This window comes from Lissotriton vulgaris, chromosome 11 (assembly GCF_964263255.1).
Source record: "Lissotriton vulgaris chromosome 11, aLisVul1.2, whole genome shotgun sequence".
Classification (NCBI taxonomy): domain Eukaryota; kingdom Metazoa; phylum Chordata; class Amphibia; order Caudata; family Salamandridae; genus Lissotriton; species Lissotriton vulgaris.
The window spans coordinates 606,153,498-606,181,125 of NC_141699.1; the positions used below are offsets into that span (position 1 = coordinate 606,153,498).

Consider the following 27,628-nt stretch of genomic DNA (forward strand, 5'->3'; position numbering starts at 1 on the left):
AAGAAGAACTCTCACCAAGAAAAACAGGATTATAACCTGAATCATCTGGACACACTGCAGGGGCTGAGAGGCCTTCAAGTGACTGTCTCCATGGCTCCAAAGAAGTGGCAGGCTCTGTGCGGGTTGTCGATGGAGAACCCCAGGTTCAACAATAGCAGCATTGTACTTTGAAGCTGGTCCGAAACTAGAAGTAGAGCCCACCTTCAACAGCCAATCAAGGGACAAGAAGACATATATTCTTGATCATAAGCTGTGAAAATGGGCTGCAACATATGAACATGACCTTCGTAAAGACCCAAGGGGTTGATGTAAGGCCAAAAGGACAGAAAATTGAAAGTGAGTAGAACCCATCACAAAACACAAGTATAAAATTGTGTTCTGTAGTCCCAGGTACACAAACCAGCCCTCTAGGTCCAAGGACAGCGAGTCTAGAGCAAGGGCCATCACTTTTGGAGGAATTAATTAAAAACTCAGAGTTCTAGTTCCACCACAGGCCTCCATCTTTCACGGGCCCAGGGAGTAACAGGAGTAACACCTGAGTTATCAGTCTGGGAACTAACTCAATTGCGCCCTTGTCAAACATTAACACCACTCTGGAGAGAATTTGCACATGATCCATGGAAACCAGGTTAAATACCAAGAAATGTAGGAGAGGAGAAATTTGAAACGGTATGGCATAATCAAATTAAACAATATGTACAACTCGCTGATAAGAGGTAAATGAATGCAAGTGAGACCGTAAATTACTTATTTTGCCTCACACTGGGTGCTCGTTTCCTTCAAGGACAATCAAATGGGCTTTTTTGCGGTACTGGATGAAAAGGAGGGAGAAGGCTTCTTCTGCTGTTGTCCCCTCACCTCCATCTGCCTCCGAAGGCCCAAAGGTTTTATGTAGGCAGCTGTATTCACTCTGATGGTTAATGCTGATGGAAAGCGAAGCCCCTGGAGAAACCTGCGATACTGCTAGTGAAATTGGCCATGGGGGAAGTCAGCTCCAGAAAGCATGCCAACTACTGGTCTTGATATCAGTAGAAGAATTAGCCTTGTCAACAAAAAGCTGTGCACCATCAAAAGACATTTATCAAACAGCCCTGAAAGTATGGAAAAAACACCCTTAAAGCACATCCGGCAATGTCTGTGGATGATAACACTGGTCCCCACAGACCAGGCAAAAGAATCTGTGAAGTTCAGGCAAGCACAAAAGATCTGTCGGTCACATTCTGTCCGGTCAGTACAGTTTGAGCAAAGGAGGAGAGAAGATCCTTCAACAATGCAGACAGGACTCCTTGAGCCATATCCCAAAGACAATGGCAGCAGGAAAGACGCCTTTAGGAAGGAAAATGCTACTTACCAGTATGCATCTGTTCTTGGCATGTAGAGCTGCAGATTCGTACACTTAGCATTAGATCGCCACCTGGTGTTGGGCTTGGATGATTGCAGGTTGTTGTCTTCTTGGAGAAGTCTTTGTAGTCACGATATAGGTGACTCCTCCCTTGGACAATACTGCGCATGGGCATCGGCTCCAATCTTAGATTGTTTTTCGCCATGATGGGAAATGATGGAGTTAATAAAGATACAGTAAGAAAAAAAGGATGTCCATGCATGTGCATCTAAGTAAGATAAGAACTGGAATGGATACAGGTCCGGAGGGCATGTACGGATCTGCAGCTCTACATGCCAAGAACAGATGCATACTGGTAAGTAGCATTTTCCAATCGAGGCATATGAGCTGCAGATCGTACACTTAGCATCGATTGTACAGCAGTGTCTCCCCTAGCGGTGGTCGCCTGTATCCATTGCAGTAGTCTGAAATAATGTTCTAAGGATAGCCTGGCCTACTGCAGCTTGCTGCTTGGCTTGCACATCAACACAATAGTGTTTAGTGAAGGTGTGTGGTGTAGATCATGTTGCTGCCTTGCATATGTCCTCTAATGGTATATTTCCTAAGAAAGCCATAGAGGCTCCTAGCTTGCGAGTGGAGTGTGCTCTAGTGGGAACTGTTAGTGTGTGTTTAGCTTTTTGATAGCATATCTGTAGGTACTTAACAATCCACCTGGCAATCCCGCCCTTAGAGATAGGGTTGCCTTTGTGTAAAGGAGAGACAGATACAAACAATTGTTTTGTCTTTCTAAAGGATTTAGTTCTATCTATGTAGTATAGCAGAGCTCTTAACATCTAACGTGTGTAAGGCCCTTTCTGCTACAGAGTCTGGGTTTTGGAAAAACACAGGTAACTCTATTGATTGGTTTAAATGAAAAGGTGTGATAACCTTTGGAGGAAATTTTGGATTAGACCTGAGAACCACTTTATTAGTATGCATTTGAAAAAATGGTTCTTGTATAGTGAACGATTGTATTTCACTTACTCTTCTGAGAGAGGTGATGGCAACTAGGAAAGCAGTTTTCCATGTGAAAAATTGCAGTTCACATTTATGCAGAGGCTCAAAAGGGGGTCCCATGAGTCTCATAAGGACCCAATTTAGGTTCCATACAGGAGAAGGTGGCAGCCTGGGAGGGATTATTCTTTTTAATCCTTCCATAAATGCTTTGATTGCAGGTACCCTAAAAAGAGACAAGTGTTGTCTGTTTTGTAAATAGGCTGCAATTGCTGTAAGATGTAGGCGTATGGAAGAGTATGCCAAATTACACCTTTGTAGATGTAACAGGTAACAAATGATATTTTGGATGGAAGCATCCAGTGGATCAATGTGATTATGTTTGCAATATATTGCAAATCTTTTCCATTTGGCGGCAAAACACGCTCTAGTAGTGGGTCTTCTCGCCTCTTTAATGATATTCATGCAGTCTGGTGGTAGGTTAAGATAACCAAACTATAAGACTTCAGGAGCCAGATCGCCAAATTCAGTTGGTTCGGGTCTGGGTGTCTGATTTCTCCATGGTTCTGTGTTAACATCGAGGGTGTGAGCTGTAACTTTTGATGTGGAACCAGGGAGAGATCTAATAGCATGGTGAACCACGGCTGGCGTGCCCATGTGGGAGCTACTAGAATGAGCTTGAGAGACTGTTGTTTGAGCTTGCGCACCACTAGTGGAATGAGGGGGAGAGGCGGAAAAGCGTACGCAAATCTGCCTGACCAGTTCATCTATATTGCATTCCCCTCTGACCTTGGGTGTGGGAACCTGGCGGTGAAGGCTGGCCATTTTGCATTTTCGTGGGTGGCAAACAGGTCTATGTGTGGGTGCCCCCACTGTTGGAAGAATGGTTGAAGAACTTGTGGATGCAGTTCCCATTCGTGAATCTGTTGCGACTGAAGACTTAACAGATCCGCTATCTGATTGTGAACTCCTGGAAGGTGTTCCGCTAACAGATATATGTCTTGAGGAACGGCCCATCTCCAAATGTTCTGTGCGAGCTGGGACAGTTGCAGAGAGTGTGTCCCCCCTGTTTTTGTATATAGTAAATTGCTGTCATATTGTCCGTCCAGATTAAGACAGCTTTGTTCTGTACCTGAAGCTGAAAGGTTTTGAGTGCTAAGAATATTGCTAGCAACTCTAGATGGTTGATATGCAACAGCTTTTGTTGGTTGTTCCATCGACCTTGAGTTGTGTGGTGTAAGAGATGGGCTCCCCATCCTGTGAGGGATGCGTCTGTTGTGAGCACTATTTGTGGAACAGGCTCGAGGAATGGCCGTCCTCTTGTCAAGTTTTTGGTGTTCCACCACTGCAGAGAGCGATGCATACAGCTGTCTACCAACACCAGGTCTGTGAGTTGACCTTGAGCTGGATTCCACTGTTGTGCTAGACACTCTTGTAATGGATGCATGGGCAGTCTTGCATGTGGCACTATGAAGATGCAAGATGCCGTCATGCCTATTAAGCTCATGACACTCTTGCTTGGAGAGACTCCTGGTGTTGAAAAGTTGAGACTAGGGCTTGAATGCTCTGTATCCTGGCTGGACTGGGATACGCTAGAGCTCTAGATGTGTTTATGGGAGCTCCTAGATACTGATGCAGGTGCGAAGGCTCTAGGGCCGACTGTGCAGTTGATCGTAAACCCCAAGTCGTGCAACAGTTGAATTGTCAGCTGAGTGTGTTGTACACATTGGTGGAATGATTTGGCTTTTATGAGCCAATCGTCCAGGTAAGGGAAGACGTGTATTTGTTGTCTTCTGAGATGTGCTGCTACTACTGCTAAGCACTTCGTGAACACTCTTTGAGCTGTTGTGACACCAAATGGAAGGACTTTGAACTGATACTGCTGTCCTTGTCTTACAAACTGTAGGTACTTCCTGTAAGCAGGATGTATTGGGATGTGAAAGTAGGCGTCCTTTAAGTCTAGTGTTGAAAGGAAATCGCCTTGTTGCAGCAGTGGGAGCACTTGTTACAGAGTGATCATATGAAAATGATCTGATTGTATGTAATGGTTGAGGGGCCTGAGGTCGAGAATTCTTCTCTGTGTGCCGTCCTTTTTGGGAATTAGAAAATACAGCAAGTAAACCCCCGTCCCCCCAATGGAACTAGTTGAATAGCATCTTTTTGTAGAAGTGCTAGGACTAACTGTTGAAGCAGAGTCAGGTGATCTGTAGACATAGGACGCTGCCTGGGTGGTATGTTTGGGGGGGTTGCTCTAAGTTCTAGGCAGTAGCCAAGTTGGATAATCTGTCTCACCCACCTGTCCGTTGTTATGGAGATCCAGGCAGGCAGGAACTGTGTTAATCTGCCCCCCACAGGAGTGGAATGCTGTTGGGGGAGCAGAGGGAAGTCACTGTTTAGTTGTGGAGGAGGAGCGATTGCTGTTGTTACCGAGTCCTCTTCCCTTGTTATTATTGCCCCTATATCCTCCTCTAAAATATCGCTTATTAAAGGTTTGTGTTTGTGTTATAAAAGATGTTGCTGTGTCTGCTCCAGTCTGCTTGGAGCCTCCTCTATAAAAGGAGCGACGAAAGGAACCTATAGTTTGTGTGGACTGTAGGGCTCCCATTGACTTTGCTGTGTCCGTGTCTTTTTTCATTTTCTCCAGTGTAGTGTCTACTTCTGGACCGAATAACTGGTTCTGGTTAAAGGGCTGGTTCACAATTGTGGTTTGCACCTCTTGTTTGAACCCGGAAATGCGCAGCCATGCATGTCTCCTGAGTATCACACTAGTATTTAAAGCTCTAGCAGCTGTATCTGCAACATCTATTGCACATTTTATTGAGGCATTGAATATTAATTTGCCTTCTTGAATAAGCTCAGTCACCTGATCCTTATACTGATCTGGGAGGTGCTGCATTAGTGTTTCTAATTGGTCCTAATGAGCCCTGTCATAACGTGAGAGAAGGGCTTGTGTATTGGCAATGCGCCATATATTTGTAGCTTGTGCAGCAATCCTTTTACCTGACGCATCAATAACTTTGGATTCCTTGTCAGGTGGGGGCGTTTCCCCAGAAGTCTGTGAATTCACCCTTTTTCTTGCATTGGACACTACTAAAGAGTCTAATGGATTATGTCCCTTAACATAGGTTGGGTCAGAGGGTGCAGGCCTATATTTCTTTTCTATCCTTGGATTCAATACCCTAGCACGCACAGGATCTTGGAGCGTGCTTAATGGCTCCTTTTCTCATGGGAAGAATGTGAGTGGATCTGTGTGATGGCTCAAAAGTATCCAACAGAAAATCCTCCTCAATGTCATCAGAGTGCATTGTAACATTGTGGTAGATAGCAGCCCTGTATAAGAGGTGATTAAAGCCAATGCTGTCCTCTGGAGGAGAGGGCTTTGATGGGTATAACTGCGGATCCGGGATATCGGGCACATTATGAGGTGGAAAGGTATAGACATCCTCATCTAAAGGATATGTATTTGGGTCTGTATTCGGATCCTCCCCACCACCTAAGTCATACTCCTCATCAGTTTGTTGTGAATATGAGGATGCAGGAGAGGCTACAGGAGAGATGAGGTGAAATGTAAGGAGGGGTAGGAGAGGAAGGAGATACAGGGTGCATAGGGGAAGTTGCACAGTCCTTTTTGGCAGGAACCACAGGTGTAGGTGGCATTTCTGCTTGTCTCTTTTTAAGAGGTATAGCACCCACATGTCCAGTCTTTGGATTTATGTAGATTTTCTTCTGTTTATGGTCTGGTCTAAACAATTCTTCCTCCTCCTCCTCTACAACCTTCTTTGGCGTCGATTTTTTCGGTTCAGACAGAGGATGTTTTTGTCGTTTTGCCTTGGGAGGTGTTACAGTGTCCTGTGGCCAAGTTCTTGGAGCCGAAGGTGGTACTTTCGGTTTGACAGGCGTGTCCGAGGGCTTCGGGACCTCGGGATCCGGCCTTGCAGGTGTTGTCACCGGAATGACAGTCTTCGGAGTAGAAGCTGACTTTCCATCTTTATCTTTAGAAGCGACGGCTTTGGAGCTGAAGCTTCTTTCGGTTTCGGTGCCGAAGAGTCTTTCGGTTTCGGTGCCGAAGAGTCTTTCGGTTTCGGTGCCGAAGAGTCTTTCGGTTTCGGTGCAGAAGAGTCTTTCGGTTTCGGTGCCCAAGAGTCCTTTGGCCTCGGTGCCGTTGGAAGTGGTGGGATCGGCACATGTGGTTTGCTCGGTGCCGAAGCACCTGAAGGCGTAGTTGTCTTCCTCGGAGCCGAGCTCGAAGTCTGGGCTTTAAGAGGGAGCGCTTGGTCTCGACTAGGCCCTTTGGGCGGAGTGCTGACCTTCGTCTTTGGCTTGGGCAGTGTATGAGGTGCAGGGGCAGAGGTACTCACGGGTTGACGTGATGGAATCGAGTCGTCCGAGTCCTCTGCCTCTGATATGATCTGGAGATCCGGCGAGTCATCTTCTTCTGGAACGAGTGGAACCTTGTCCTCGAAGATATTGTCCGGCGCTGGGGCTGATCTCCTCATTTCGTGTCGACGAGCCCTCCGATCCCGGATGGTCTTTTTAGATCGGAAGGACGCACAAGCTGTGCAGGTCGACTCGTTGTGGTCCGGCGATAGACAGAGGTTGCAAACCTCGTGATGATCGCTATGCAGGAATTTTGCCTGGCATTTCGGGCATTTCTTGAACGGAGTTCTTTCCATGTGGTGTAGGCCGCACGGCGTCGATAGGCCTAACGGCCCACTTCGATGACTGGAATGGAAGTTATGTCGTCGAAAGCCTTGTCTTCGATGTCGAAGGTAGTTTTTGGAAGTTTGTGGAAGTTTTTTCGCTTCGAAGTTGCTGGAAAAGTGTTTCTAGCCGGAGCGGAGAAGCTTTCATCTGAACCCAGTGGCGGAAAAAAACAATCTAAGGATGGAGCCGATGCCCATGAGCAGTATTGTCCAAGGGAGGAGTCACCTATATCGTGACTACAAAGACTTCTCCAAGAAGACAACAACCTGCAATCATCCGAGCCCAACACCAGGCGGCGATCTAATGCTAAGTGTACGATCTGCAGCTCATATGCCTCGAACATGCTGTAACAAAAAGCCCAATAAAAATGTCCATGCCATCAATCAGGTTCAACTACCTGTCCAGAGGGGTAGGAGGAAATTAGTTCAGGCTAACCTTGCAAGTGGGCACCTGCACCACTATCCTTTCAGGTGACGTTTGCTTCCTCAGAAACATGGGGTCGCCATGCCCTTGTCTATAGTGCTTTTCATTGGGGAGGTTACAGCTGGGGCCAAAAATGGCTTTGGCCAAGATGCTATATTATCTACTAGCGCCTCATTAAAAGGTAAAAGAGATTCAGATATGGTGGGCCCAGTCTGAAGAATGTCCATATATAAATTGTCTTTAATTTCTTCCGATAGTAGAGGAAGTTTCAACAAGTTTGCAGCCATGTAAATTACCATCGTCAAAGAAGGACTCTCCTTCGTGTAAAGACTCAATGGCTGACTTGGGGAAAGTCCACAGGCATTTTTCAAGTCTAAGTGAAGGTCAGTATACCTGTGAGGAAACAAATGATATACTTCATTATCATCATCTTCATCATCATCAAGTGAGAAACTAAGAGGCATCTGAATCGCATACGTGAGATTTCAATATGGCTTAATTCCTAGCAAGCCTTTGACCACATGGCAGCAGAGCAGTCAGGGGTTCGCCATTGAACCAGGGTTGCGCTTCTCTTGATGTGCAACATGGTTTTGGGCAAAATCTCACAGAGGACAGTTCCAACTCTGCAACCAGCACGAGTGGATACGGCACCAACATCAATAGAGTCACTGGCAGCACCTGTGGGTTGGCAACCAGGAAGGCCTTCATCAAGGGAGTTGAGTTACAGCACAGTGCCAATAGTGTAGGGTTCAGACTTTCAGAAGGGTGAGTCGGAAGGACCCACCTATGGAAGAGGGATTAGGGACCCATAAATCTCCTTGGGGCCTAAAGATGTATAATAGGGAGGCATAGTGACACTGAAAAATATTGCAACACAGTCTCTTTGAAGGCTGCAGCCTCCTTAGGATTTGAAGATGGCCTAAGAAATGTGGGTATGTCTTTTCAAGGATTGCAGTGGGCTTGAATGAGGAGAATAAAGTCTGAGTCCAACGCTGTGGACTCCAACAGAGGAACCTTTTCCACAATCTGCAAAGTCCGGCAGTCTTGTTGATGGTGCTCTTTTGCTTTTAGTTGGAAATCTGTCAATATAAAAGGGAGTGACTGCCAGAAGAGTTGGAGTGCTGTTTAGGCTCAAGATACCAGAGTGACATTGTGCACTTCCGTGACCACAATCTGCTTGTGACATTATAGCCTCCAACGGCAACATCCTAACTACACTGCCAAAATTAAATGTAGAATTTGTTCAAAATCAAACCGAAATTGAAGAACCAGATCGGAGTTGAAGAGTGGGGAAAATGAATTAACTGGAAAAAAAGGTGGACCATATATGCTGCTCTGTGTCGCCACTCCTGGAGCGGTACAGATTAGCAGTGAAAGCTCATGGCGCCACCTACTGGAGTAGGAGATATTAAAGCATTCCTGATTAGTCTAGCACCTAATACGATTCAAGCTGTGGAATCTACAGGAAAGATATCTATTAGAAACTGATTTTGTTTTCGGGAAAAAGATAACTTAAAAGAGGCATATTGTGTCCAACAGAGTTTAGAATTCCCCTTCTAAAGTCAGGATACAAAAGAATTCAGCAGTTCGAATTATGCTTTGTTGTGAAAGAATTTTCATTCAAGTACTGATAAAAGGTTTCTGAAAATAAATCAGTGACTGCATTCATACAGTAGCTAGATTCCTAGGCATGTAGGGCCAGGGCAATCTTTTTTGCTTTAATATTCAAAGTAGTTATTCCATATGTATATTCATTCACCAACTAGAAAAAGTGTCAGGTAGTGGAGTGATCAGAGAAAAGTTAGGGGCTCCATTTTCAATGAAGCTCATAGTAGGTTGTAAATATAATCCAAAAACAGGAGTGGTCCTTAATTTTAAAAAAAGGTTAGTCCCAAACCAATCATTTGGCTTACACAAGTAGAGAGAGGGGTTTTAGGTCCATGGATGCACCGTCTTAAATCAGTCTTGGAAATCTAGTGGAAGCAACCTTTTGTTCATTTAAACCAGTCTGTAAACCAAAACATTGATACAGTGGTGGAAGCAATAAATTTCACTTTACTTACGTTTTTTCACATTTTCTTGCTTCTTTGTGTGATTTTTAGGAGTGCATTCACTGTAGCCTGGTTTATGGAACTGCATACAACTTCCTAGTTTCTTTTCTGAAGGTATAGTTGTACACTGCAAATTAAAGTACATATTTAAACAAACTTCCATAGTAGTCTCTTGTAGAAGATCCCTATCGTCATCCTTTTTCTTTAAAAAAAAATTCTTAAGTAGACCAAAGTTACTTTTTTCAGTAACAAAATTCTGCAAACATCCATTAAGATTTGCAAGACTAAATAGCTTAGCATAGTTACAGGCACAAACGGCCTACATTTCCACCCATGGCAAGTAATAGTGTGGCTGGATCACTGACATATTGACAGGCATCAGAGGCAGTAAACATTCTTATACCATGGAAGCTAAAGAGAGGGTGAACAATAATAGAATGATCAATCCCTCGAAACTTAACATTATAGGAAAATCTTGATATTGAATTCAAAACATAGCATGAGTAGAATCCAAATAGCAAAAACAGTAAAGGAGGGAATGTGATCGAATAGTTCCAACAGCAAAATACAAAAACTATACTGCCCTTTGGATTACACCTAGAAACTAGAGCATACACGATTAGCCTCTTACAATGGGATATTCCTTAACTCTTTATACCTCCTCATGAAAGGAAGTAGGGATCAAGGGAGTAGAAGGCGTTACATTTTATTCTATGGGCAAACAAGGTTTTTTATGTTCTGTTACAATTCACTCAAAAACAAACAGTGTGGAGGGTCAAGGGGATAGTTTACCGACCTGTCTACTCACTCCCCAGAGTACGAATATATAACAACCATAGAGTAGACCAAGTCTAGAAGGTGGTGTGTATGACTGAGCAAGTGAACATACAACCAACGAAATGCATGCAGGTGGTGCCCAATACTGTTGACTACCCGAGGTTTTGAATACAACCCATCAGACGGCCATTTGGCGGAAATTCATCATCTAGGGTTGGTACATATTCAAACCTCTACCTGGCCATTTTAGTGCCAGGGTAGCATTGAACCTCTGTGTATAATGTTCCTCACTATAATGATATTGGTAAAGTGCAGTGCTCAAATAATAATGGTGAGTAAAATTGACTACTGTGCCTCGAGAGGATTTCAGAGTGAAGGTCAGAGTGTCAAAACTTAAAAACACGCCCTGTAGTTGAAGAAGGATACTACTCTGTGGCGCTGAGCAAGGTGGTCAACATGTTTCTGCCTTCTGGGGAACTACCCCGGCTTTCTTCAGGACCTTTTTCATGTAAACTTGCTACTGCAACAAACATTAATATGTAATTGTGAGGAAAAATGAAAAAACAGTGCTTGTAAAAAGTCACATAGCTACCAGGAACTTTACATTTCCAACGTTCACTGGAAGATGGGAGGACTTCTTCCTATCGTGAGACAAAAGTTCACACACTTAAACAGGATAAGGTCATCTCCATACACCTGTATGATTACATATACACCACTCAGATTAACACACAAGCATGAACAAATTATATTCCGATTAACTAGAACAAATTATATCCTGCTTTACTAAGACAAATAAGCATATTAGCTACATCACTCAGAGGCATTTCCCCTAGTGATACTCACCCAGCTTTGTGTGGGTGACGACCCCACCTCGCCCGGCAACCGCTCGGGAGAATGAGGCCCCGCTCTATAGTGTAGACAAAGGGCACAGTAAGTGAACAACATCTTCTGTGTCCAGCCAAATAGCGCTACACAACAACCCAACAAACATGCGACAAAACCCCAAAATCAGCCCACTGAGTTGCTAGCTCGGAGTTAAGTCATGAGGTCACAAGGGACCACAGGCACCAAAGGGTTAGCTTCATAATACGCCAATAGGCATTACTCAACAACTCTGGTTAATCGCATTGTCAGTCACAAAAGAGGCTTTGATGAAGAGACCCCAGGTATGAGGTGTAAATGTGCACAATAGATTTCGACCATAATTCTATACACCATATCATTATTACAATGGGTAAGTGCTGTGGAACTCTACTGATTAAAACCCCAATAGTATATCTCAAGTGACTCACATAGGAGTATGGGGGCATCTTTTACTGGGAAAACAAGTAGTGACTATCAAGTATGAGCTCTATCTATACAGCAACCTACTCCTTACCTGTCCGTCGGTACCCCTGTTGTTAGACGAGCGGAAGTGGAGGTGTGTCTCCTACCGCCCGCCTTCTTTTTATAGGGGAACTGAGTGTTTGTTAATTAGTCACATGGTGACTAATCGAGCGCTCACACCGGCGCGCCCGTCATGGCCAATTTGAGTGGTTCCCGGAGTTTAACGGAGAGCGCCTCTTCGCCGTGTGGGGAACAACACTGCTTCCCTCGGCGAGCACGAGTGCGCATGCGCAAAGCCGAAGTCACTACTCGGCCGAGTCTGCGCACTGCACGCGGGGCGAACTGTAATTTAAAAAAAAGAAGATCAGCGCGAGAGACCCGCCAGCATTTCTCAAAGGATTAACGCTGGGCAGAAGTTATCTGAACCGGAATGTATTGTTGCAAAATGACCTAAGTGACAGACCAAAAGGTATTAAAGGGCTATGGGTGCCACAATGAATTAATTGAAAAACCGATCAGAAAAAAACATTTTGTATACACAGAACAACCCATAAGAGGTGTTTAGATGGGACTGGTTGGAGATTACAATGGCTGTAAATATTTTTACAATGTGATGGAAAGTTGTCTGAAGACCAGGGAAGGATGGACTGGACTGTGTAAGGTATCAAAGCATGTAAGTTGGGTGAGCTACATATGTATGCGAGGGTGCGCATACATCAGAACAATGACCCGCAGCCATACAAGCTGCACTAGAAACTCAAAAACAAACAGTGTGGAGGGTCAAGGGGATAGTTTACCGACCTGTCTTCGTACTCTGGGGAGTGAGTAGACAGGTCGGTAAACTATCCCCTTGACCCTCCACACTGTTTGTTTTTGAGTTTCTAGTGCAGCTTGTATGGCTGCGGGTCATTGTTCTGATGTATGCGCACCCTCGCATACATATGTAGCTCACCCAACTTATATGCTTTGATACCTTACACAGTCCAGTCCATCCTTCCCTGGTCTTCAGACAACTTTCCATCACATTGTAAAAATATTTACAGCCATTGTAATCTCCAACCAGTCCCATCTAAACACCTCTTATGGGTTGTTCTGTGTATACAAAATGTTTTTTTCTGATCGGTTTTTCAATTAATTCATTGTGGCACCCATAGCCCTTTAATACCTTTTGGTCTGTCACTTAGGTCATTTTGCAACAATACATTCCGGTTCAGATAACTTCTGCCCAGCGTTAATCCTTTGAGAAATGCTGGCGGGTCTCTCGCGCTGATCTTCTTTTTTTTAAATTACAGTTCGCCCCGCGTGCAGTGCGCAGACTCGGCCGAGTAGTGACTTCGGCTTTGCGCATGCGCACTCGTGCTCGCCGAGGGAAGCAGTGTTGTTCCCCACACGGCGAAGAGGCGCTCTCCGTTAAACTCCGGGAACCACTCAAATTGGCCATGACGGGCGCGCCGGTGTGAGCGCTCGATTAGTCACCATGTGACTAATTAACAAACACTCAGTTCCCCTATAAAAAGAAGGCGGGCGGTAGGAGACACACCTCCACTTCCGCTCGTCTAACAACAGGGGTACCGACGGACAGGTAAGGAGTAGGTTGCTGTATAGATAGAGCTCATACTTGATAGTCACTACTTGTTTTCCCAGTAAAAGATGCCCCCATACTCCTATGTGAGTCACTTGAGATATACTATTGGGGTTTTAATCAGTAGAGTTCCACAGCACTTACCCATTGTAATAATGATATGGTGTATAGAATTATGGTCTAAATCTATTGTGCACATTTACACCTCATACCTGGGGTCTCTTCATCAAAGCCTCTTTTGTGACTGACAATGCGATTAACCAGAGTTGTTGAGTAATGCCTATTGGCGTATTATGAAGCTAACCCTTTGGTGCCTGTGGTCCCTTGTGACCTCATGACTTAACTCCGAGCTAGCAACTCAGTGGGCTGATTTTGGGGTTTTGTCGCATGTTTGTTGGGTTGTTGTGTAGCGCTATTTGGCTGGACACAGAAGATGTTGTTCACTTACTGTGCCCTTTGTCTACACTATAGAGCGGGGCCTCATTCTCCCGAGCGGTTGCCGGGCGAGGTGGGGTCGTCACCCACACAAAGCTGGGTGAGTATCACTAGGGGAAATGCCTCTGAGTGATGTAGCTAATATGCTTATTTGTCTTAGTAAAGCAGGATATAATTTGTTCTAGTTAATCGGAATATAATTTGTTCATGCTTGTGTGTTAATCTGAGTGGTGTATATGTAATCATACAGGTGTATGGAGATGACCTTATCCTGTTTAAGTGTGTGAACTTTTGTCTCACGATAGGAAGAAGTCCTCCCATCTTCCAGTGAACGTTGGAAATGTAAAGTTCCTGGTAGCTATGTGACTTTTTACAAGCACTGTTTTTTCATTTTTCCTCACAATTACATATTAATGTTTGTTGCAGTAGCAAGTTTACATGAAAAAGGTCCTGAAGAAAGCCGGGGTAGTTCCCCAGAAGGCAGAAACATGTTGACCACCTTGCTCAGCGCCACAGAGTAGTATCCTTCTTCAACTACAGGGCGTGTTTTTAAGTTTTGACACTCTGACCTTCACTCTGAAATCCTCTCGAGGCACAGTAGTCAATTTTACTCACCATTATTATTTGAGCACTGCACTTTACCAATATCATTATAGTGAGGAACATTATACACAGAGGTTCAATGCTACCCTGGCACTAAAATGGCCAGGTAGAGGTTTGAATATGTACCAACCCTAGATGATGAATTTCCGCCAAATGGGCGGTCTGATGGGTTGTATTCAAAACCTCGGGTAGTCAACAGTATTGGGCACCACCTGCATGCATTTCGTTGGTTGTATGTTCACTTGCTCAGTCATACACACCACCTTCTAGACTTGGTCTACTCTATGGCTGTTACAATTCACAACAATGCAGTCACATTGGCAGGTAACTACACTTACAGTAAGATGTCTGCATTGTGATTGATTAGTCATCGCAGCAAAAATACAGATCTTACAAATTACAGCACGAAGAATAAAAAGGGTTGCAATTTAGGCTGTTTTCTGTCCTATTTTGAATTAACATCCTTCGCAATATCGAGACATTGCATTGCAAATGATTGGCATCACGACAACAGGAAGGAGTGCGGGGGAGAAGGCATGGACAACGAGAAGGCGGGCAGGGAGAAGGCACGGACAACGGGGAGGGATGAGGGCGGGTGGGGGCATTTTGAAGGTAGGGACAACAGGAGGGCGGGGTGGGGGGGGAGATGGCACTGACAATGGGAGGGAGGGCAGGCAGGGGGGAGAAGGCACAGACAATGGGAGGGAGGGCAGGTAGGGGGGAGAAGGCACTCACAACCGGAGGGCGGATGTAGAAGGCACGGACAATGGGTGGGAGGGAAGGCTGGGGGAGAAGGCAAGGACAATGGGAGGGAGGGGAGGCGGGGGGTGGAGAAGGCACCAAAGCGCTTTATGCCTGCAGTAGGAGAACCTCATTAACTAAAATAGTGCTCACAGTCTCAATAACACGTACTGTGTAACACTCAAAGTAAAGGGGACAGTCACAATGGGAGGTGATACATGAAGAAGAGGCGGTACTAAGGAGGGACTAACAAACCTATTGACGAATAAGAAACCAGCATTTAGGACAGACAATGACACAAGCCAATCACAAATATGGGCAGGGAGTGGGCAGAGCCTCTATTCACCTACTCCTCTACAATAAGCCTTGCAGAGCATGCGCTGTGGCTCTAGGCTCAATCTAAATAGGGTTGTAACTTAAGCAGTTTTTTTCCCCTGTTTCGCTTTAATGAAGTAACAACCTTCGTAATATCAAGCAAAAGGTTTAAAACTCTAAATGTAGTGACATTTTGAAATGGAAGTGCGCTGTACAGGGTGGACCAGACTGAGAACCAAATACAGCCTGGGAATATCACTTCATAACAGCAACATGATACATTCACTTGATGTAGCGTGTGGCTGTAGCAGACCCCCGAAATTGATCAGGTATGTAGTGAATCACCAACGCCCCCAGTACAGGGAAGCACCTTGCCAGCAGGTGTTTGCTGTCCTGATGGCTAGACTGCCTGAAGGAAAAACATTTCTACCCATTGCATCTATGTGCTTCGATTCTCTGGTACTGCACTGGGATGTGTGTGTCTTCATATTCTGCTTAACTTTGCACCACTTCTGTTTCTAGATTAGTGTGACCTAATAGAAATTTAAGGTTTGAGGAAGCCCATCTATGTTTGTATTTTACAGTAATGGAGACCAGCAAGAATGGCCTCAGTGGTGTGTATTAGAGTCTAACTTCATGCTAGATAACTACGGTCACTCCATCCTATGCTTTTTGAAGAAATGCATCACTTACCTGTAACTGCAGTTATCCAGTATTGGTATCTTTCATAGATTCACATGCCTGAATCATTCCCCATCCTCGGAATGGGAGTCCCCGGTACATAAATATAGTAATGTCCCATTAGACATATAGAGTAATAGGCCAAAGGCCTCATATTAGTAACATATCCAGGTCCTTTTGTAATAAAGACCAAACTCTAGAGAACAACCAATCAGATGCCACCACCCTCTGGAACCTTCCAGGAAGGAGGTCTAGTCCCTCAGATTTTCATAAGCACAGTGCTATATAGAGGTACAACTGACAGTACTAGGTGAGCCCTTCCAAGGGAGGCGGTGGGTTGCATGTGAATCTATGAAAGGTACCAATACTGGTTAACTGCAGTTACAGGTAAGTAACGCATTTCTTATCCAGTATTAGGGTATCTTTCATAGATTCACATGCCTGAATCAGAATAGAAAGCAAAGATGAGCACATTTCCTTTTGCACTAAGAACATAAAAGCACCAGTTAATAACACTCACACACACACATATATATATATATATATATATATATATATATATATATATATATATATATATATATATATATATATATATATATATATTCACTGGAAAAAACATAGGTTTGACACCAGTTATAGTTAGCTGGAAATTTTACTGACATAAAACCATTGAAATTCCCACGTTATAGTTAGTTGGACTCACTATAACTTGCGCGCCTGCAATGCACTGCTGATGACGTCACATATTACATCAATCATGACATGGTCAGTGACATCACTCTTTTTTTTAAAATATGTATCATTTAACATACAGTTACATCACTGTGAGCACATCTCAATGAGGATGTATAAATCAGGTTAGCATGTGCATGACATATGAAAACAATAACAGCAGTTATTATTCTGAGAATTACAATCGCCACATAACTGGGCCGTTGGCATCAGTGGGAAAAACCGGCAATGTAACCAGATAACATTCCCTCGTTACATATCATTGCATGTAGCGTCATCTATCCCACTAGAGTACCTGGTTCATCGTGTCGTCCAGGGTGCGCCCTTGGCTCATTGCCCTCTATGCTGCCCTCAACTTTATACTTTGTGTTACGGCGTGATGTTTCCCAGATAGGGGATCTCTCCGGGCGGATCGGTCTCTTAGTGCGGTGTGGTGATGCTGTTGTCTGTAAGCGCTTCATGGCCACTGTCGTACGTCAGCGGAATGATGTGGTATGGGCTGTCGTATGGTATGTGCTTGTGAATGTGTCCGTAAATCGTAATAGTACAGCGCTGTCAACTGGGGGGCAACAGTCTGTAAAACCAACCTCCGAACAGAGGGAGGAAGTAAAAGAAATATCAGGGAGGGGGCAAACATTAACTCAAAGGAAAGGGGGTGCTGCATTACAGCTCTGATTGTCAAAGTCCTGTGGCCAGGTACCGTGTCCATGCGAGGTGTGGATGCTCTGCAATTGTGGATCGGTGTGCGTGGATGAGTGGCGGGGTGCGTCCGATGTTGGGGAGTTGTGGCTCAGTGTAAGCTGGTGCGAGGTCGGTGGGGGGGGGAGGGGGGGGGGGGGGGGGAGGGGGGGGGGGGATAGGCAGGGCTAGGTTATAACTCCGTGTCCTGTGTGTGCACTATTCACCATGGTGTTACCGTGTGTCCTTCCCCGTCTGCATGCCTTCATGTTACAAGGGGGTCGCCCTGTCTATGTTACACCCCGCTCCTAACATGTCTTGCCGAAGGCCTGTAGGAGGTCGTCCCAGGTCTGCGCAATCGGTATGGCTCTCCGTCCCGCGGTTTCTTCTCTACGGAGAATCGTGCCTTCTGCTATTGCCCAGTAATTGAAAGAGGCACAGCAATGTTTTGTTTGCGGTGGATTTGCGTCTTTCCAGTGTCATTTGGCGGTCATCAGTCCCAAGTCCCAGAACCTGGCAGTCAGTGACATCACTCATGACATCACTCTTTTGGCAATAACACCACAACATGCAACGCCGGCACCGTAACAACTATGCTGCGGCAGAGGTCCGAGAAATGACCAGAAACCCTCCCCAATCTTCTCCCAGCACCTCCCAAAGTAAGCAACCCACTCCATTGGGTCCAGAGACAAGGGAGATGGTCCCAAACATACAAACCCAGTTTGGACAATACAAAATCGTTTGTATATTTTGTGGAAAAACGATTACCTATGGTGAGCAAAGCATTAAACTCATCAACCGTGCTGGTGACAACCATAATTGCCCAAAAAAACCTTAATTTTTTCCTGATTTTTTTGCTCCAGTTGAGCAGTTTACAATTCCCTGTTTTTTGTTTGTCCCCATAAAAATAACAAAAAAAATATAAAATTGTTCATAAAAGCCCAAAAAAGTACAAAATGTTCAAAAAAACAATAAAAAAATATAAAACAACAAATAGAATAAAAAAACTGTTCTTTTTAGAACTACCTCCAATTTATAAAAAAAAGTCACACTTTTTAAAAAATCTGTCATTCTTTTTTCTTCATGGTACGCTCCCCGGTTCGCTCCCCGGTGCGCGTACCGGGCGCTCCCCCCGCGCAATTCGAAAAAACAAATTTTTTTTTTGCCCCGCGGGGCCCTTTTATGGCCCCCACATCAAACCTAGGGGGTCAGGGGGGGTCTACCCTGCCCCCTTTTGGTCATTTCCCCTTTTGTTTTTGCCACCTCTTGTATCTCGATCCTACTGAGACACAAGATGGCGGCCGCTCCGGACTGTTTGGAATGTTGACAGACACCCGAGAGCCAATCAGCTTTCCGCGCGCGAACTCGCGTAGCGCGCTTGTGCCCGCCCCGGTGCGCGTACCGGGGCGCTCTTATAGATATATATATTTTTTTAACCTAAATTACTCAAAATCCACTTGAGCACATATCTTGAGACATAGCAAAGGCACATCGGGCTACCAGTCCCTACAATTTTGCCAAGTTTGGTGGAAATCCATTCAGCCGTTCGGGCTAAAAGTGAGTCCAACCGCCCTATGGAAATTAACATGGGGAAAACACGTTTTGGGACACCCGTTTTAGCTCGCCCCCGCTTGACGAATCCCCCCTTTTCAGGGAAGGAGCGGAGCGCTGCGAGGCAAATTTGAGGAAAATTTCAGGCAGATCCCTCAACCGGCAGCAAAGTTATTCCCAATAGAATGTTGCGGATTTCCTATACAAAATAATCCTAACTATAACTACCTACTGGCGACCGCCAGTAGGTAATGAAGCACTTTTCTGACTCATCCCACTTCCCTGCCGGTAACGAGAGAAGAGTGTCACGGACGCCAATATCAACGTGGTAAAAATCAGGTCTTTATTTCTTTTACAGCTCTTTTTCGGATAACGAAGTATCCTTGTATACATATACATACACATATATATATATATATTACATACATATATATATAAGTTGAAAGTCTGGCAAAAGGTAGAACATTAACAGAGAATTGTGCGTGGAAAAAATAAGAGAAAGGCTGGCGGGAAGGAATGAAGGATCACCTCTATCGCCTGTCCCACTGCAGCATCATTCGTTAGCTCTGTATCCAAACAGTAATGCTTGGTAAATGTATGCAGCGTCTTCCATGTGGCCGCTCTGCAAATGTCTGTGATAGGCACACCTGCAAACAGTGCCATAGTAGTAGAAACTGCCCTAGTGGAATGGGCACAAATTCTTGATTGTAAAGGTTAACCAGCTTGTTGGTGACAGAAGACAATAGCGCCAGAGATCCATCGGGAAATACTTTGTTTTGTAAGGGGGAAACGCTTCCTGGGCAAACTGTAAGCCACGAAAAGTTGGTTGGACTTGCGGAAAGTTTTTGTTCTATCAAGGTAGAACTTAAGGCAGCGTTTCAAATCCAGTGAATGTAGAGCTCTTTCAGCTGCTGTTTGAGGATTTGGAAAGAAAGCCTTTAAGACAATAGGCTCGTTCAGGTGGAAGTTCGATGGGACTTTCGGAATACATTTTGGATTATTTCAAAGAATTACCCTGTCGTTCTTGAATTGAAGAAAGGGATCTTGTATTGTGAAAGCGTGAAGGTCGCTAACTCGTCTTGTGGATGCAAGGGCTAGAAGGAGCGCAGTCTTCCAGGAAAATAACTTAAGGTCAGCTCTGTGTATTGGCTCAAAAGGATGCTTCATAAGCAGTGCAAGGACTGTGTTGAGTTGCCATGTTGGAGGTGGAGACTTTACGGGAGGGAAAGCCCGAAACAGACCTTTGAGAAATTGTTTCATCAATCTAATTGACCAAAGAGAAGATCCTGTAGAAGATCTCCTGAAACAGGATATTGCAGCCAGGTGAACTTTGATGGAAGCGTGAGTGAGGCCCGAAGTAGCTTAATGAAGGAGGTATGGCTATACTCTTCTGGAGAGGATGTGAAGGGATGCACCTCAGCCGCCCTGCACCAGATACAGAATCTTTTCCTGTTTGTACTATCCGCTCGAAGGGCGAGATAGAACAGCTCTGCTGTTCGGAGGAATGTTTAAGTCCTTAAATTCGTGGAATTCAGGAGCCAGGCCGGTAATTTGAGAGATGCTGGATCCGGGTGTTGGGCTTGTCCCTGGTCTTCCTGAGGAGCCTGGGAATCAGGGGAATCGCTGGAAAGGCGAGGGGAAATACACCGAACCATGTTATTGAAAATGCATTTCCCAGAGATCCCTGTTGGGGATGCCAGCTTGTGAAGGGTTGGCATTTGGTGTTCTGTTGTGTGGCAAACAGATCCAACAGTGGTTCGCCCCACAGAGAGAAGATGCTGTTGAGAGTATCTTGGTATAACTCCCACTCGTGGCAGGTCGTCTGCATCCTGCTTAGCGAGTCTGCCAATGCATTGTCTTTTCCTGGAACATGCTCCGCTCGCAGAAAAACTTTGTGCTGAAGAGACCAGTTCCAAATTTTCTGAGATTCTTGAGAGAGTGAGAGTGAACGAGTTCCTCCTTGCTTGTTCAGGTAGTGCATTGTCGTAGTATTGTCTGTTCTGACGAGCACTTGTGAACCTCTTATCCTGGGAAAGCCAGGAGGGCTAGATAGACCGCTTTGAGTTCTAAGAGGTTTATGTGCAGCTTCGGCTCGGAAGACGACCACTTCCCGCTGATCTGAAGTACCTGAAGGAAGGCTCCCCAACCTTCTAGAGACGCATCCTTGGTTATAACTTGAGGGGAGGCTTGAGTTAGAAAGGATAGGCCTTGGGACAGATTTTGTGGCGGAGTCCACCAGTTTAGGGCAGCGACCATCTGAGGAGTCACCTGTATGTCGTCGAAGGATTCGCTGATTTGAATCCACTCAGCGGAGAGAGCCTCTTGAAGAGGACGCATGCGGAGGCGACAGTAGGGAACTAGAAGAATGCAGGAAGACATCATTCCGAGGAGGGATTTGAATAGGCGCACTGAAAGATTTTCTTCTGTGTGCCCTCTAATCCTTGAGCATCGAGAAGGGGTGCTTTCATATTGAAGGGAACCTAGGGCGCTGGCCGTATCAGTATCTTTTTTCATACTCTGGAGGGCCTCATCAATTTGGGTACCAAAAAGGAGTTGTTCATCATAGGGCATGTCAAGGATTTTGGTCTGAATTTCAGGCCGGAATGTCGTTGCGTTAAGTCACTCTTGGCGCCGCAGGACTACCGCCCCAGCCCGTTGGCGGAAACCAGTGGATGCGATGTCCATCGTACAGTCTATAATTTCAGAAGCCGACCTTTGGCCCTCCAGAAGCACCTTTCTTGCTTCTTCCTTAGACTCTTGCGGCAAGGATTCCAAGTACGGTGCAATATTTGACCACATCTGCCTGTTGTAGAGTCCCAATAGCACTAATGAGTTAGACACTCACACTGTTAGCACTGACATGGAGGAAAACCGCTTTCCAATATTGTCCAAGCGTCTGCCCTCTTTATCCGGGGTGCTGAAAGGGGGGCAGAAGGGTTTTTTGATCTGCGTTGAGCTGCCGGAGTAATCACTGAATCAGGCTTTGGATGGCCAATGAGGCAGGCTGGAGCGTTGTCAGGAGCCCTGTATTTCTTGTACAATCTTGGCAAGACAGGAGGAACTATAGAGAGATTTTGCATTATCTTGATGCCCTGATCCCAAATATAGTGTATGATAGGTATAGACCGAACAGAATTTTTTAATGGTTCCTTGAAATCGTAAAGGATCAGTCCTGTTGGTGAGAAGGCATTGGCAATTGGAAACGTTGTGCTGCTCTTTCCAGGAGATAATGGAAATCATAAATATCTTCGGGAGGCGAGTCCGCCTGAGGAGGCAATGGCGATGCTGGAAGAGATTAACAAAGTTGTCCCATTCGTCATGGCGTGACTGCGTATCCTGAATCTCTTCTTGTTGTTCATCATCGTCCGTAGATGTAAGAGGCAGCACAGGCACTTCAATGGTAGGAGGCGGTGGAGGTGGGACTTGTGCTCTCTGTGGTGGAGAGAGTACTGGAGCAGGAGACGACGCAGAGGTAGGGAAACTCTTATTGTAGTCCGAGATCATAAATTGCAGGTCAGAGACCAAGGCTGAAGGAAGATAAACCCTCTGTGGTTGTTGAAGATGGCTGTCATGATAGTACGCCTGCTCATCCATGTCTTGAACATTCATCATAATCAGAGTCTTCCTGATACTTAACATTAAGTTCAGAGGAACTTCTTGCAGCTCTAAACATACTGTCCTCATCCAAAAGGTGAGAGGGAGGTAATGGTTGAACCCTACTGGATGATGTGATTTTTTGTTAAAAATATGTAATTTCCGTCCTTGATTTAGGTGTAGTCGTCGGTATAGACTTTGTTGACGAGAAATCATTGATGGTTACGATGGACACTACCGTCAATGAGGGACCTCTCATCGACGAAGTGGTCGTCGACGGTATGGTCATCGACGGTACACTCTTCGTCGACGTGTGTATCATCGATGAGGAGGCACTCTTCGCCGAGGTAGTCGTCGACGCTGTCGTCGCCGAAGATTTTTTGATTTTGATAGTCGACGACAAAGGGGTATGTGCCGTCGCCGAAGACGTCCTCGACGAAAGGGATGCCGACGAGACTGAAAGTGTAGACAGGGTCGTCTACTAAATCACTCCAATGGCTGTATGAGGAGATTTTGACGTTGTCAAGTTCATCGTCGACAAGGTGGTAGTCGACTGGGCTGAGTAACGCTTTTAAAAAGTGTGTTTCACCCTCGGCAGAGGAGTTAGAAGGTCTGAAGCTAGCTTTTTTGACCCTTGAAGGGGAGAAGACTCCCTGGCAGTTAACTTAAGTTTTGAGGTTGCTGCGTAGAAGGACCTGGAGAGACATCTCTGGGCCTTTTCTGAGGAGTCATCGAAGAGGATTTCGATGATCTCTCACTCTCCTCAGAGGACAAGTGGTCTTCTTTGTCCTTAAGCCTCTGCAGCCAAGTTAAAAGCCTTCCCTCACGATCTTTTAAAGTCTTAGTAGAAAAAGTACGACATACTTTGCAGTCTTTAGGAGCATGGTCTGGATAAAGACAGTAGAGGCAGTCCTTGTGCTGGTCGTCGACATGTAATTTCTTCTTTTTGCAGGTATCACAGGGCCTAAAAAGGCCTTTTTAAGGAGTATCCGACATGAGACAGTAAAGACTTCACTCAGAGAAATATCCAAAGAAAATACCTTAAATCCAAGAGATAAGTAAAAACCTGAGCAGAGCTCAGTGGAGACTACCTTAGCACGACGTGCGGTAGAAAATCTGACAGACTAGAGCTCCTTTCAGGAAGGTTCCAGAGGGTGGTGGCAGCTGATTGGTTGTTCTCTAGACAATGGTCCTTATTACAAAAGGACCTGGATATGTTACTAAGGTGAGGCCTTTGGCCTATTACTCTATATGTCTAATGGGACATTACTTTATTTATGTACCGGGGACTCGCATCCAAACGACGACTGGGAATGATTCAGGCATGTGAATCTATGAAGCATACCCTAATACTGGATAACCTCTGTTTCATAAATGGCTAGGAAGACCTATTGTTGAAAGAGAATCCCTTTTATGAAGATTCCCCAATAATCCTCAAAGGAGAGGAAGATTAAGAGCTCTTCTACTTGAGATGTGCTAGAAACAGCGTTCAATAGCTCTGGGCAGGGAGCAGTTGTTAAAAAGGCAGACTGTAGACACCATATACTGTTTGGACAACATCTCCCTCCCAAAATTCGGGCAAGGAACAAAACCGGATACTTAGTAGGCGTCTGTAGGAAACTGGAATTTTGTTGCAGTTGTCCTACCACCTTTCCTCCTCTTAATAACTACTAGGTGCTGGTTTTCGACTGACGGTACACTGATGCCTGCTAACCTGTAAATGGTACCCTGGTACATAGTACGACAACCAACCAGCATCACCCTGGAAGTGGCAGAGCCACTGCCTTCCAGCTTGCAGGCACTGAATAGCATCAACCTTGTACACCGTTCTGCTGATCCAAGGGTCTACCAAAGGAGCAGCACCCCAGGAGGAGGTTTGCAAGGCTCCCAGAGGTCAGCCCCATCTCTCCAGCGAATTTCGAGAGACTAGACTCTCCAGAAGCACCAATACCCTGAGTACCAGAGCGCTTGCAGTAGCCAAGGCGTGTTTGTTGTCAAATTCAGACTCCAACATGGCCAAGATCGACCAGCTGACAAGGGACGTCAGCATCACCGAGGCTAAAAGAAAAAAAACGCAAAAAGAGCAATTGATGGACAGAATGCTGAACAATGTCAAACACTCACTCCTAGTACAGAGATCTGGGCCTAAATGCATCATCTTTTTCCTCCCACGCCACCCCAGTTTGGACCTAGCCATATGCAAATAAGTATTGACCCTGCTCCTCATGGTAACAGTTCAGCCTGAACTGCCAGGCAAGGTCCTCCATGGACCAGAAACAAACATTCTGAGACCGGTTTAACATCATTGTCTTATTTCATATTGAATTAATTTCAGATGCATAACACTTCATATTCTCAAAAAAAATTACCTTCCAGCATGGGCTTTTCCTGTCTAAAATTCTTTAACTAGAACCAAGCAAAATTCCTACTCCATTGATATTATACTTCAGTTCACATTATGACTGTCAATTATTAGTTACCCAAGTGTGTGATACATTTTATTTCTCCAAGCAAATGCTTTTTACAGCAGTCATGTACCTTCCAATAGCTATTGCAGTATCTAGATTACACATATCAACAAGAAGTTCTATGGCAAGGGCATAATTCTGGATTCCGTATTTTAAAAGGATGGGGCGTAGGATCAGTTTCCGCAAGGGTAGTAACTTTTAAACATTCCACTAATATATGCAGAGTATCACATTTTGTACCCAATTCACAAGTACATTTCCCATCAGGATGGATCATTTTCCTTTGCACTGACTCCTACACACTTGATGGTGCTTTACTGCCAGCCGCCCAGCTCTGTACTTTTTAATCATTTGCTTTATGTCCCTGTGCGTCGGAAATGGAGATGCTCCCTCTCCGCTTCATGGCCGCCGCAGTACTTTCATCGTACTGGATCCGATCCACGAGAGTGATGTGCGTGTGTGGTACCTTAAAGTATTTTTTTTTTAATAGCGCGCCCCATGCAGTGCTTTTTCTTTAATGGCTATCACTTTTAAATATGCTCCGTCACCCCATCCCAAGCTGCACGTACGCTGTGAAAAGCCGGCGCCATGCTAGTTAAAAAAAATCTGCTGATGCCATTATTCCCCGCCTCCATCAATCTACCTCAACTCCGGTTGCAGATCAACACTTTACCACTGTAGGCAAATGTGCTAGTGCAAATGTGCCTGTTATATGGTGGTAAGTGCAGCAGTGAATCTTAAGCATTCTACGGGCTGACATGCTGCCAGCCTAGGTCTGTAACACTTTTGGGTCCTCTAGGACCATCCACTAGTGATTTGGTAAGCGTCACATTCTGAAGCAGTCCAGGCATGTCCAGTTTCAGCCCTGTAATCCCAGGGCTGCTTGTCACTTATTTACAGCTGGCTCTCATGATTCCTTCCTTTCGCAAGCCATCACAAGGGGACGAGTTGGAAAATGGAGGAGTTGCAACTTGCACTGTTGCAGGCTTCTAATGGGCCTGACGTCACAGAGTTATGACCCTTAGCTCATGGCTCTGTGAGGAAGGTCACATGCTGCATGCTTTAAACAGATACACTTTGTGTGCTTCTGCATCTTGTGTATCTGTTAAGGGCATTTCATCAGCTTGTGAAAGCGACTGCTGGTGTGCAGTACCTTTGTTTGCAACACCAACTTGACGGACCAAAGGACAAGACTTACAAGCTGGGTAAGTCAGTCTGGTCAGTTACTGTTTCTATTGCTCCTTTTCTTTCTTTTTGTGCTCATTTCAAATCCTAGTTTGCTTAGAAGAGCACAAAAATGAGTGTCTGATGCTCGTAAGTTGTTTTTGAAAACATAAAGACACACCTACTGCACATTAGCTACAACATAGAAATCCATTAGGCAATCCCACAACAGAGCGCCTTCACCTGCAGAATTTAGTAAACTCTAGACAAAGTATTCAGTGCCCTGTCCGTTTTCTGTCCGATTATAAAGTCACCGTAATTGTGTATTGGACACATTGCACTTAGCAGCATTTTTAGGTCTCACCTAGCGAACGCAGTGCATGCGCTGCTTCGCTTGGCTAGACTATTGTGGCTTTTAAAATCGAAGGGAGACTAACCATGTGCACGCACGGACAGCCGATGTGCGCACGCATTGCGTCTCCATTCTGCCATCTCCTTTGAAGGGGGACAGAAGATGTGCACTCCGTACGCGTGCACAGCTCCTTTCCCCACGTGAACACAGCGTGCGCATGGCGCGCTTTCACTTTCATAAGGCAAGCTCCACGCAGTTTCTTCCTGTCACAAATGCAGTTCAGCCATAGCTTCCATGCTCGCTTCACCCCCCCCTCCCCCCCCTCCAGCCTAGCCGTCCCGCCCTATGCCCCGCTGCGCGTTGCTCAATGTTGTTAGGACATTATGTTTCTAGTTTTTAAAGATGATACAATCTCATGCAATAAAGCACTTGATGAATTCCTATATAAATAGACCACACATTTACTTAAAGCGGTTTCAGTCCGCAGCAAGCTCCAGGACAACTTGGGGGCTGACTTCTAAAACAGTGAAAACAACCCCCAAGATTCAAGTTCACCCATTTCATCCCCATTCCTGTGGTGACTACGGCATAAATAATATTTGTAGCATTTATCGACGTTGCTCTAGGAACGTTCCGAGAGAAGACACTTTGTCGGTGAGCTGTTTGGCATCAGTATGCAAAGCTCGCAAAACCCACAGCCCAGGAGGCGACCAAGCAAGAGGTATCATTTAAATAGAACGTGTGACGTAATTAAAAGATGCACACTCTTTATTCTGATGCAACAGTACTGAATGCCAGAACACGCAAGGTTCTTAGATCCATAAGTATGCCATTTTGTTTTTTAAGCTGTCTTTTTGTTCTGCGGATTCAAAATGCTATGATGAATGAGTTACTTTATATCATGGAAAAGAGGTGCTTATTAGAGGCATTCATTTCAAAGGACATGGCTATATGCGAATCAGTCTGACCCTGTGCCCCACGGGAACAGTCCAGCCCGAACTGGCAAAGTGAGCAAGGGACTCACGTCTGAGCATACCCTGCCACTGGATTCAAGCAAGCCGGGCTGAAGACGGCTGGAATGCCAGAAACCGGTCCTCGGAAGCTTGTTTC

At 45.2% G+C, this 27,628-nt stretch overlaps 1 protein-coding gene across 1 annotated transcript in view; it reads right to left on the reverse strand.

The window, feature by feature from the left end:
* Positions 1–27,628, reverse strand: part of XRN1 (5'-3' exoribonuclease 1) — a 1,308,150-nt gene that overhangs the window by 421,103 nt on the left and 859,419 nt on the right. The window contains exon 33 of the mRNA XM_086943712.1: positions 9,526–9,640. Within this exon, the coding sequence (XP_086799838.1) occupies positions 9,526–9,640 (115 nt within the window). The remainder of the gene's footprint in view (positions 1–9,525; positions 9,641–27,628) is intronic.